The following is a 12,562-nucleotide window of genomic DNA, read 5'->3' on the forward strand; positions in this document are numbered from 1 at the left end:
CAGAGTGATTGCTCATAGCAATTGAAGATCTGACCATTTGTATGTCAATGAACCTCTACAAACAGCAAATCTATAGGCTTTTTATTTCGTGCAATTGTACACATTGATTAGTTGTGCTAATTGAGGCTTTGTCAATTTCCAGCAACAAACAGTAAAGTTATTGGCTTCACTAATATTTGCTATTTTGTGCATTGTCACACAAGTTAGTGATTGTAGAAATTGAACTCCAACCATTTGTTTGTCAATGAACAACTACACAAGGCAAAACCTTTGGCCTTGCCAATGTTTGTTATTTTTTACATTTTTACAGAGTGATTGCTCATAGTAATTAAAAATTGAATACGTTATTTTTCAATGAACAGCTTCACTCACCAAAACTATTCCCTTTGCAAATATTTGTTATTTTATACAGTAATTGTATTAATTGAAACCATGACCATTTGTCAATTAACATCTACAAATGGAAAACCTATTGGTTTTGCCAATTCTTGGTATTTTGTACAGTTTTACAGAGTGATTGGTCATAGTAATTGAAGATAGGACCATTTGTTTGTCAATGAACAACTATAAATGTCAAAACTATTGACTTCAACAATACTTATTTTGTACATTTCTATAGAGTGATGGGTCATAATAATTAGAGGTCTGACCATTTGTATGTCAATGATCAACTACAAATGGCAAAACTGTTATCTTTATCTATGTTTTTTATTTCACACATTTGTGCACAATTCTTGGTAATAGTTATTGGAGCCAGGACCATTTGGTTGTCAATGAACAAACGGCATTGGTCATAGTAATTGAAGCTAAAACCACTTGTTTGTCAAGGAAATACTACAAATGGCAGAACATTTGGCTTTACCAATGCTTGCTATTTCACACATATTTACAAAATGTTTGCTCATAGTAAAAAAAAAACCTTATACCATGTGTTTGTCAGTGAACAACTACAAATGCAAACTATTTCCTTTGTGAATGCTTGTTATTTGATACATTTTTACACAATGAATCGTCAAAATAATTGCAACTATGAGCATTTGTTTGTCAATGATCAACTACAAATGACAAAACTATTTACTTTGCCAATGATTATTTCGTACATTTGTACTGAGTGATTGGTTATAGTAACTGAAGGTCTGAGCATTTTGCCAGTAAACACTACACATGGCAAAATGATTGCCTTTATCTTTTTATTATTATAGTGTAATTTATTGAGCGTGGACTTAGCTTCGATAAGCAACTGAGTACTTTATAGAGGTATACAACAATACAGATACAGAACAGAGCACTTTAAGGAGGTATACAACAGTACAGCTGCAACACGTAGTGCTTTTCTGAGGTACCCACAGAACAGATATACTTTCGGGGTAAGATACAGAGGGTAACAGAGTCGGGATACAGCTGTACAGGGTGGTGGGGAGGAGCTGGGCAGTTGCTGTCTAGCAAGTCAGGATGTGTGGGGGCAACGTAATGGCCTAGGTGTTATCTATGCTTTACATATTGATTGGTTGTAGTAACTAAAACTATGACCATTTGTTTGTCAATGAACAATAACAAATAGTAAGGGTATTGGCTTGGCTAATACTTATTAGTTTGTACATTTTCGCAGAAGTGATTGATCATGGTAGGTGAAGCTACTTTTTTGTCAATGAAAACTACAAATGGCACAAGATTTGGCTTTCAAATGCCAATACTATTGGCTTTAGCAATGCTTGTTATTTCATACATTTTGTACACACTGATTGGGCATAGTAATTGAAGATACAACCACTTGCTTGTCAATGATCAACAGCAGTGGAGAGAATTTTGCCAATGATTGTTGTTTTGTACATTCTTGCACACACAATTGTTCTTATTAGCTCAAGTTTTGGCCATTAGTTTGTCAATAAACAACAAACTCCAAAATGATTGGATTTGCCAATGCATGTTGTTTTGTAAATGTTTCAAAGTGATTGATTGTATTAATTGAAGCTACAACAATTTGTCCATAAACTAATGCATTTGAAAAATGCTTGTTGTTTCACACATATTTGAACAATTGATTTCTTGTTATAATTGAAGCTTCAACCATGTGTTTCTCAATGAACAACTTCAAACAGAAAAACTATTGACTTTCCAAATACTTGTTATTTCATATATGTTTCAATGAGTGATTGGGCATAGTCATTTAAGCATCTAACACCCAGACTACTGGCCTTAGTAATGCTTGTTAGATGAGTTTACAGTCACATATATGCTCATATAATCATATTACACGAAGCGAGACATGAAGATGCAACCATTTGGTAAATTAACAACTATGAATGCCAAAACTGTTGACTTTTCCAGTGCTTGTTATTTCATGCATTTTTTTCCAAGGGATTATTGGTGTTGTAATTGAAGCAACAGCCATTTGTCAATGAACTACTACAAATGGCAAAGCTTTTGGCTTTGAAAATGCTTGTTCTTTGGTGTGATTGTTCGTAGAAATTGAAGATGAATAATAATTCTGGTCAAAGTGAAGAAAAATATATTTGTGTGCTTTGGAAATCAAAAATGTAATACTTTGGAAATTCAAATCTGTAAAAATGAAGTTCTATCAACTTTGCAATGTATACCTAAAAGTTATATCTTGCAGCCCACCTAAAACTTACCTGGGAATGGAAAAAAATGAAGAGAAATAGAAAAAATAATGATGTGTGTAAGTACATGACGCACAGGAACCTTTAACATCTTGAATTATTCCTGCTGATCGAGACAAATATTGATCAATATTTTGTTAAATGCACATCCAGAGTTTTTGCAATTAAACAAAATGCATCTCCATAACATGAGTGAAGGTCCCTCCCACCTTTGCAGTCATGGGACTGTTGGAAGCCACACCTCAGTCACAAGATTAATATTTGGAGATGAGCATTGGAGAATAGTTCTGGATACAGCTGGAGATGGGTGTGGAGCTGAAACTATTATCTGGATTACTGACAGGAGACAGAAGTCCTTTCAGAGAGAGGTGATCAGCCCATATTCGAAATTGGGTTCCGGATAGCCAGCAAAGAAGGACTTTGCCAAGACAGTAACTCCAGACTGACTTGGTCCCAGCTGATTCTTTAAAGACGCGAAGTGATATTTAAAATAAAAGTATAGAAACCCCCACTATAAATCCAAATTGCTCATAGTATTATCCATGGTAAAATCCCAGGAATCAAATGAGCTGTGAATCAAAAGGGAGAATGCTAAAGTGACAAGGATACAGGTGCAGTGTTCAATATGGCACCCAAAGTGAGATGCCAATGCCTTAAAACCCAATGCATTTTTGTACTGAGAGGCGCAATTTTGAAGTGACACATTTTGGTGCAACTTAAATGCAGAAGTGTTTTTGTAAAATTAAGCACCATTAAATAGAATTCTTGACTCATGGCAACATAGAATCACACAGCCCATGCCCTTATGAAGTACTGTTGACTAAGGTGAAATCAGGTGTATTTGCGGCCATTATGAGTCTAGTCATAAATGATATGTTGCTCAACAGAAATGAAAACAGAGAATTCATCCTATTCACAGAAAATCATGCACAGTGTTAAACCCCTGAAGTCCCTTATCTTGAAATGCACAAGCAGACCTAGGTGTAATATGAAAGGGTAAGGGTGTTTTAACATGCTATCTGTTTGTGGAGAATATTACATCTCCCGCCCATTAACATTTAGAGGGCAAAAAAATAGTAATACATTGAAAGCTGCAAATACACATATACATTTTAAGCTGTACACACATGTGTAGATTGAAATTTAAACACACATGTTTTGTTTGTTTGTTTCTTTCATTCTTTGTTTGTTTATTTATATTGCGCACCAGACCCAAGGGTATTCGGGCGTGAAGGCAGAAAGAGGGTTGTTCAACTTAGGTTACATGTTACAAATAAACACGGGTACAGCTACGGTTACAATGCTGTAGACATGTAGTGTCAAAAAATCACAGAAGTATGTACAGTGAGTTAACAAGAATGCAGATGTGACAGATAAATAGAGCAGAGCAAATATACAAAATATACATGAGATCCCAAATGACAGTAGGGCGAAGTTAGGCATCATGATCTTTTAGCCATTGGATCAGATTGGATCTGAATTGCTGGTACAGGAGATCTTTCCTTAGAGTAGTTGGAAGGGAGTTCCACAGTTGTGCCGCTTTAACAGCGAAGCTACTCCCGCCAGATTTAGTAAGTTTGAATCTGGGTACTAACAAAAGGTTATAGTTAGCTTTTCGTAAGGGGCGAGAGGCTGTTTGTCTGGTGAATCTGTCTATAAGGTATTGCGGGGCTGCATGGTTGAGGCATTTGTGTGTAAGGGAGGCTGTTTTGAGGAGGAGTTTGTCTTTAGTGGAGAGCCAGTTGGTATATCTCCTGAGGTCTGATATGTGGGCATTTTTAGGGAAGTTTAGGGCGGCTCTCACGGCATTGTTTTGAAGTGTCTGAATTTTGGAGGTGATGTATTTGTTACTGCCTATGTAGAGGGTGTTGCAGTAATCTAGTTTCGACAGGATTAATGCCCTTGCTAGAATGACGCAATTATTAGGTGAGAGGAAGGGCTTGGCTGCTCTAATTAGCTTGCAGGTGTAGGAGGTGGCTGAAGCCATGGAATTCACTTGTTTACCAAAGGTAAGCATGGAGTCTATATAAAAACCGAGGGTTTTAACTACTTTGGCTACAGTAATGATGTTATTGTCAATTATGAAGGAGTCATAGTTGGGGCCCAGTTTTTTGATGTTGGAAGAAGTGCCTAGAATGAGGAGTTCAGTTTTGTCATCATTCAGGCATAGGCCGTGGGCGGCCATCCATGCCTGGATGATGAGGTAGACTCTATTCACAAAGGTCAAATCCTTGTAATAATCTCCCGTCAACGGGATGAGGATCTGTGTATCGTCTGCATAGTTGGTGTAGATGATACCAAGACTGTCTAGATCATCGAAAAGGGGCTTTGTGAAGATATTGTAGAGGGTGGGAGATACGCAGGATCCTTGGTGTACGCCGCAAGTAATGGGTGCAGGGTCAGCAGCTGCTAGAGGAGAGAAGACTCGCATTGTCTTGTTATCTAAGAAAGACTGGATCCATGCGACTGCTTCCTGGGAGAAGCAGGCTGCCATGACCAGATGATTGCATAGTATTGCATGGTCTACCAGATCGAATGCGGCAGAGAGGTCAAGGAGTAGTAAGAGTGAAGTTGTGCCTTTATCTCTTAGGGTGTCTATTTGTGCCTTAATGTCTAGGAGTGCAGTCTCGGTGCCATGCTGTGGTCTGAAGCCGGACTGTCAGACTCCTAGGAGGTGGTTTAGTTCCAGGTGGTGCTGAATTTGTTGGGAAGCTACTTTGTCTAGGATTTTCAGTAGGAACGGCACAGTGGTTATGGGGCGGTAATTGGTTGGGATGGAGGGGTCCAAGGTTTGCTTTTTGTGGAGGGGGAGAACCCAGGAATGTTTCAGGTTGCTGGGTATGGTACCTGATGTGAAAGAGGCATTTATAAGTTTAGTAATGAAGGGTGAGAGTTCACGGACGGCGTCTTTTATGATATGGGCTGAACATGGGTCACCCTGGCAATTAGAGGGTTTGAGGGTGAGGATGGCTTTCTCGACTTCTTTGGTGGAGACTTTGCGAAAGTAGAAGGGGGGGTGTCCAGAGGTTTCAGAGTCAGTGATGGGTTAGTGGTAGCCTTGGAGGGGGGGCCTATGTTAACAGTGTTTGGGGCTGTTATGGATGCTTTTTTGTTGTTGATCTTCGCCTGAAGCATTGTTATTTTGTTGGCAAGGGCATTTTGTATGCCTGTGCACCAGTTCTTGTCCTTGAGGCAGGAGTCGGGCGCTTGGGTGGGGGATTCTACTTCCTTCAGGATGGTGAACAATTCTTTTGTGTTGGATTTGGCTTGAGTGATACGGGTGTTGTAGGAGGTTTGTTTCGCTAAGATGATTTCTTTTTTGTAGAGGTTGGATAATTTCTTCAAGTTGTTTTTGTTGGTGTCTGAGGGGTCTGCTCTCCAGGTTTTTTCACTTAGGCGTTTCTTTTGTCTGATGTCTTTCAGTAAGGGTGTGAACCAGGTATTTAGGAGTTGGCGGGGTTTGCTCTTCCTAATTTTCAGTGGTGCGATAGTGTCCAGAGAGGCGAGCATCACTTCATTGTATTTTTCTACCATGGAGGCTGGGTCAGACTGATCTGAAATGGAATTTAAGGTGGGGACAATGAGGGGGATAAGATTTTCAGGGGTAATATTTTTTTTTTCTAGTAGGTGCAGTGGGGGCTAGGGTACTGTTGTTCATAGGTTTGGTGGCTTCTAAGGTAAAGGATACCATGTAGTGGTCGGACCATAGCTGAGGCATTATAGAGGTGATAGTAGTTGGGCAGTTATGTTCGGCAATCCAGCCGAGGGTCCTTCCTTTGATATGTGTGGGATCTGTGATCTTTCGGGAGAATCCTAGTTCCTCCAGGGTGTTGTTAATTTGTATGGCATTGGGGTCACGTGGGTCATTGAATCCAAGGTTGAAGTCGCCTAGGATGAGACTTTGCGTGGAGTTTTTTAAATTGTCAGATAATAGGTTTGTGAGTTCTTCCTCAAAGGAGCCTATGGGGCATTGTGGTCGATAAATCAGGTGGATAATGATGGTTTGATTGTTGGCAAAAGTGAGTTTAGCTGTGAGGGAATCACAGGAATTGGTTTTATAGGGTGAGGAGAGTCTTAGGGTTAGGTTGTTTTTGACAATTATAGCCAGGCCGCCACCTCTAGACGTGGTGCAATCCATGCATACAAGAGTGTAATTGTCTGGGATAGCTAACATAATGGCTGGTCCTGCTGCGGGATGGAGCCAGGATTCCGTGATGGCCAAGCAATCCTAGTTCTCATTTTGGATTGTGTCCGCTATTTTGGTGGCATGGGCTACCATAGAGCGGGCGTTTAATAAGGTGCCTTTTATTCCAGGTAGGGCGGGTGGGCAGAAGGCGGTTGGGCTTTGTGTTGGCATTTAGGGGAGGAGGAATCTCTAAAGATTTGACTGTTGAGTTGTAGTCAGTGTTGGCCGGTGTTGGTTATATGTAGTGGATTGTTGGTGGTAAGCAGGGTGTGCTTGTTGTGATTAGAGGCGGGTTGGGCATTGGCTAAAGGGTCATAAATTCTTGGGAGTCTGGCGCGGAGTCTAAGGTTACGCTGTTGGAGGCTGCATGGTTTAATGGACATGTTGGTTTGCTCTGGGGTTACATTACCATGATGTAGCTGATTCTGTGGTTGAACTAGGTTCATGTTGTGAAGGGTGATCATCCAATTGTGGCCAATGGTGGTCAAGTGGAGAATGGTTCTGAGTAGAACTGTGTAGAGTAGTGGTAGATACATAATAGTGTGCTAGTGTAGGTCAAGGAACCTAAGCGCACATTACTAAAACAGGCACGCTAGATGCAAGTTTGCAGGGTGCAAGAAGCAGGCAAGAATAGGTGGGCTGGAGGCTAGAGGGCAGATACAGGCTCTTGCAAGCCAGTTACTAAAATAGGCAGGGGTGAGAGTGATAGCAAGTACATATGCGATTGAGCAAAAGGTGTTCGCCTGGATTCAGAGTTTGCGCAATGGTTAGGGATGCATGTGTAAGCAGATATGGTTGAGCAGGGGGGTTCACCTAGATGCAGGATTCAGAATTCACGCTATGGCTAAGAATGCATGTGAAAGCAGATACAGTTGAGCAGGGGGTTCACCTAGGTTTAGAGTTTACGCTAAGCTAGAGGAGGCATATGCAAACAGGGTTCACCTAGATTCAGAATTCAAATTAGGGCAAAAATGCATGTGCAAACAGGGTTCACCTAGATTCAGAATTCAAATTAGGGCGAAAATGCATGTGCAAACAGGGTTCACCTAGATTCAGAATTCAAATTAGGGCAAAAATGCATGTGCAAACAGGGTTCACCTTTTAAACAGTTCCTTGCAGCAATGTGAGTAACAATCTGACAGAATAAACAGCACAACAATGGTTGCAATGAAGGTTTGACCAAAACACTGGTTAGCTGCTTACCCTAATATATGAGTATGCAAGAACAAGATGTTACAAGTGGGTCCCAGGAGGAGCAGGGGCTCTGGCACTCGGCAATTTGCAGCTCCTGACAGGCTCACGACAGGAGGAAGCCTTAGGCAGTGTGCCTTTGGTGGTGGGCCGGCTTAAGGGCCTGCCGGCTTGCTATTGGCCAGGAAATAGGGACTCCAGGCCAATCAGGATGCAGATCTGAGCCTGGTGTTTCCTCTAGTGGAAACTACTGACAAAGGTTGCGGGCGGCCATTTTTAAATGGCTATAGTCCTCGTGGTAGTCAATGGCTGCAATTGCACTCCGGAGTACTGGAGGCAAGCCTGGTGAAAAACGAGTGACATTAAGCACAAATTGTGTGCGTTGGCAAATTATGCAGGGGCTCCAGATATTTAAAATTGATTTTTTCCAAAAGGTGCAGCGGACATCAGGGGGCAGATGGCCTACCTTGAGATGGGGGCAAGCCTCCTGGCTGGGCACTGCTCCTGCAGTGGTGGAAGGGAGCTCCAGCTCCGGCTGGGGTGAGGCAGCAGAAAGCTGCACACACATGTTTTCAGAGGAGAGTGCACAATCCCTGAGAGCATTAATTTCCTAATGCAAACCTGTAGGAGTCAGTTGTAATTTGTTCTTGCCTACATTTAAATGACCTGCACAGATAGCCAATACATTCACAACCCTACAATTATAGAATGGAGCTAAGTAGAAGGAATATAGGTTTACAAATGCCAATGGTTCCAGTAGCTTTTCTCTGATACCATACTTGTCTTGATACTGGAGAAAATCAGCTGTTCCTGAAGAATTTTTAAATAGTTATATTTAAACATGTAAACACACACTAGTCAATACGCGGCAGTGCTGTAATTTAAGTATACTGTGTTGTGTAGATAGAAACAGTCAAAGAAAGAGTGTATTTAAAATGTTTATTATCTTTTAGAGTAAGATATACACCTAGAATTTATTATGGAAATGAATGCTTGTGAGAGTTGAAGTAGCAAGATTCAGATAGGCAGGCACACATTTATTTAGCTGAATATTCCATTGTAGTATTTGCCTTGGTATAAAGCCGGAGACCACTTTTTTTGGAAGTTTACTTACTTATTTAAATACATTTAGAGTTTTGAGAAATCACTGTCTGACTCCTTGTCCAGAATCGCGATGTGGGGCTTTATATCAGGAACATGAAACTAGTTGTGCCACCCTAACAGAACCAATACATACATTCATATATGTTTCTACACAAGTACAAATGTCAAAACTCTTGGCTTTGCAAATGCGTTTTACATTGTACATTATTACACTGATGATTGGTGGTAGTATTTGAAGGTCTGATCATTTGTTTTTCAATTTCCAAATCCAAACACCACAATTGCCTTTGCCAATAATTGTTATTTCGCACATATTTAAATGAGCGATTGGCCACAGTAATCAAATCTACCATTATTTATTTGTCAATTAACAACTACAAACTGCCAACACTATTGGCTGTTCCAATTCTCGTTATTTACCTGCGCGATTGGTCTTCATAGTAATTGTATTTAGAATTGCACTTTATAATAAAGGGTATGTTGTAAAGTGAACATGGCTATCATATAAAGTTGAAGGTGTCTTGTACATTTGTACACATTTTTACGAGTGATTCCTTGTTCAAATTTTATTCGGAATTCTACTTCATAGTAAAGGGGAAATTGTGAAATGAATGCTGCTGTCGTACAATGTGCTTTTCAAAGTGTCTCCAATATATTTTGTACATATGTACACATGTTGATACTAGTGATTCCTTGTAGTAATGATATGATATGATATGATATGATAGTTTATTTATATAGCGCCTATACACAATGTGTTTCAAAGCGCTTCAAGGCAAGGAAGGGAACAAGGGAAAATACAACTACATTTCTACAGGCCGTGAACAGTAAGGATGTGAAATTAACTATCGTACTCGGCCTGACGTCATTTCAGATAGTGCAAGAGAAAACATAGATAAGGAAGGGAGGGGCAGAGTGGGAAGGAAATGGAAACAGACAGGCGACTACCGTACTAGGCCTGACGACGTTTCTGGTAGAGCCAGAGAAAACAAAAGGTGAGGGAGAGGTGTGCAGAAAGGGAGGGGAGGAACAAAACAAGTGACTATCGTACTAGGCCTGACAACGTTTCAGATAGTGCTGGAGGGAGGGGGGCAACAGTAAGGGGGTAGGGGAGCGACAGACGAGGTTGCTATCATAGTAGGTCCAGGGACAATTCTGATAGAGTAAGTGCATAGAAGAAAGTAAGGGGAGGAGGGGAGGAGATGAGAAAAGGGAGAGGGAAGGGAAGGAGAGAACAGAGAGTAAGCCGTCAAAAAGAGTTGAGAAGCAAGAGAGGAGAGCGAATACAATTGCAGAAGTCAGTTGTAACACATAATGTTGCAAGCCTATAATTGCAATTATAGTTCATAGTAAAGGATACATTGAGAGGAGACAGCTACTGTCCTATATATTTGAAGAGATTATGTGTTTTTCAAAATGTTTGCATTAAAATCAAGTGTATAGTAAGCATCAGGTATGTGGCAATAATGAGAAAAATCAAAGCAGACCATTTTGAGAAACTTTTTCTGAAAATCTGTTTTCTCTACAGAGATCCCTATTCAAAGAAAATGTAAGAAATATGCTTTTTTTCAATTTCTCATATATTTTGAACCAGTGCATGGATTGCCTCCATATCTGGCATGCCTAATTGGATGAGGCACGACCAGGTGCTTGCTAAATGTGGTGACAATCCATGTACATGTTCAAACACTGAAGGGAAAAGAACCTTTTAATTTTCCGATGTAACCTTATCTATGGAGCTGTGACCGCCGCGCTATGAAAATATGTTTGTTACTTGTATAGATATATACATTAATTCAGTGAAAAAACTTTAGTTAAGACAGAGTTGCGGTGAAACAGCTCAATACAACATAACCCATAAAAATCAGCGAAAAAACTATAGTTAAAGTGACATTAAGGTGTCAGTTGAACACACCAAAACACCTGAAATTGATTAGTTGTTGAAAGCAACACCACTTTAACTCTGAACCCTGTGTTGCACAGCTTATGAGCACACTGATGGCATCGCAAATGACTTGATGGGTGACATCACATGGGATATCACAGGATAAAGAGAGAAACATTTGGTCTATTCGCTGTAGACGAGGCTTAATGTAAACATAGGTCAAAGGCTGTAGTATTCAATCCACAATCCAATGGAGGTGTATTGCATCTCCATTGGAAATTGTCGGGCACAACACCCCAGCATGGATCCAAGGTAGATGTACTCCTCTCCACACCCTCCAGCAGACAATGTAATGGCACAGTTCGAATTCGAAGGTATTTGGAAATGTGAAAGGAAACTTAATGGTTGGAAGGGATTGAAGGTGGTGATATGATTTCTGAGGAATCCTCTGTGTTTCACTGGAAAGATGGGCTATCGTGGACCAACCATTTCCCTTTCTCTTCATTTCAGACCATTCATCAATCCATGACCAACAACACTCCTTGTGTGATTGTTGAGGGCTCCGGACGGGTTGCCGATGTCATTACGCAGGTGGCCAATCTGAACACCTCAGAAATCACTGTGTCGCTCATCAAAGACAAACTGTGCAATCTATTTGAGGAGAAGTTCGCAGAGGAAGCAGTCACTGAGTGGACCCAGAAGGTGAGGCTCCTGAACCAGAGAGGCCCATGGTGTGCCCCTTTGGGGCCAACATTTCAAGATTTGATATTGAGACCCAAAGTCGAGCCTGGTTCATTTCTTTGACAATTAGACAACCACCTTGTTGGTATCTGTGTACATGCCTTTGGCAGAGGTGTAATGCAACAGGCCCATAGTGACTCTGCAGGTGTGAAACATACCCGTCGCCCCAGCCATTGCGGTTCATAGAATGTGTGCATCTGCACCCCTGCAATGTGATCATATCATTAACATATTAATATCATAGCATTAACATGAAAACCATATGAAACAGTCTGCAAGTAAGTGCAAACAAACTCCAGAACTAAAATATATTGGGATAATTATAATTATTGGGATATGAATTTATATTATTGGTTATAAATCACTTATGACTTGCTTCTTTGTGCCCGATGCCAAAAGGTTTGAGCTTGAGCAATTCAGGGGATGCCGTGAGCGTCTCAGATCATAGCTGACCCAGAAAGCCTATCCTTGGAGCAAATCTGAAGCATTTTTGAGATGCTCGTGTGCATCAGTGATTCACAAAGTGTTGCTCAATGGCATTATAAAGGTCCTCCAGGCGCTAGCTTTGTGGCTTGTGAGTCAGCAGGAGAAAATCTGATATGTTCAGGGAATCTCCCGATTTGCTCCAGTGCAAATATTGTAGAATTGGTCCTTTGAAGTGCGTTATTGTATTGTAACACTAAAAGCTTATTTAAGTAAACTTCATGGAGAAATGTAATCAGGCAAGAGCAAAAATAAAGTGAGTATTGACTAGTGACCTGAAAGGTAACACTCTTGGCGCACCCTGGGGTTAGGGCAGAAGTACAAGTTACTTACCCCTGGTAACGTTCTTTC

At 40.7% G+C, this 12,562-nt stretch overlaps 1 protein-coding gene across 3 annotated transcripts in view; it reads left to right on the top strand.

Moving 5' to 3' along the window:
• The window catches only part of LOC138528635 (transient receptor potential cation channel subfamily M member 2-like), a 613,775-nt gene that overhangs the window by 250,479 nt on the left and 350,734 nt on the right, over positions 1 to 12,562 (top strand). For all 3 annotated transcript variants that reach the window (XR_011284191.1, XM_069640449.1, XM_069640451.1), the window contains exon 7: positions 11,498 to 11,689. Coding sequence is in view for 2 of the 3 variants with exons in the window: in XM_069640449.1 (XP_069496550.1) it covers positions 11,498 to 11,689 (192 nt within the window). In the remaining variant the exon portion in view is untranslated. The remainder of the gene's footprint in view (positions 1 to 11,497; positions 11,690 to 12,562) is intronic.

The sequence above is a fragment of the Ambystoma mexicanum genome, chromosome 7q, assembly GCF_040938575.1.
Source record: "Ambystoma mexicanum isolate Mex_15411 chromosome 7q, UKY_AmexF1_1, whole genome shotgun sequence".
Lineage (NCBI taxonomy): Eukaryota > Metazoa > Chordata > Amphibia > Caudata > Ambystomatidae > Ambystoma > Ambystoma mexicanum.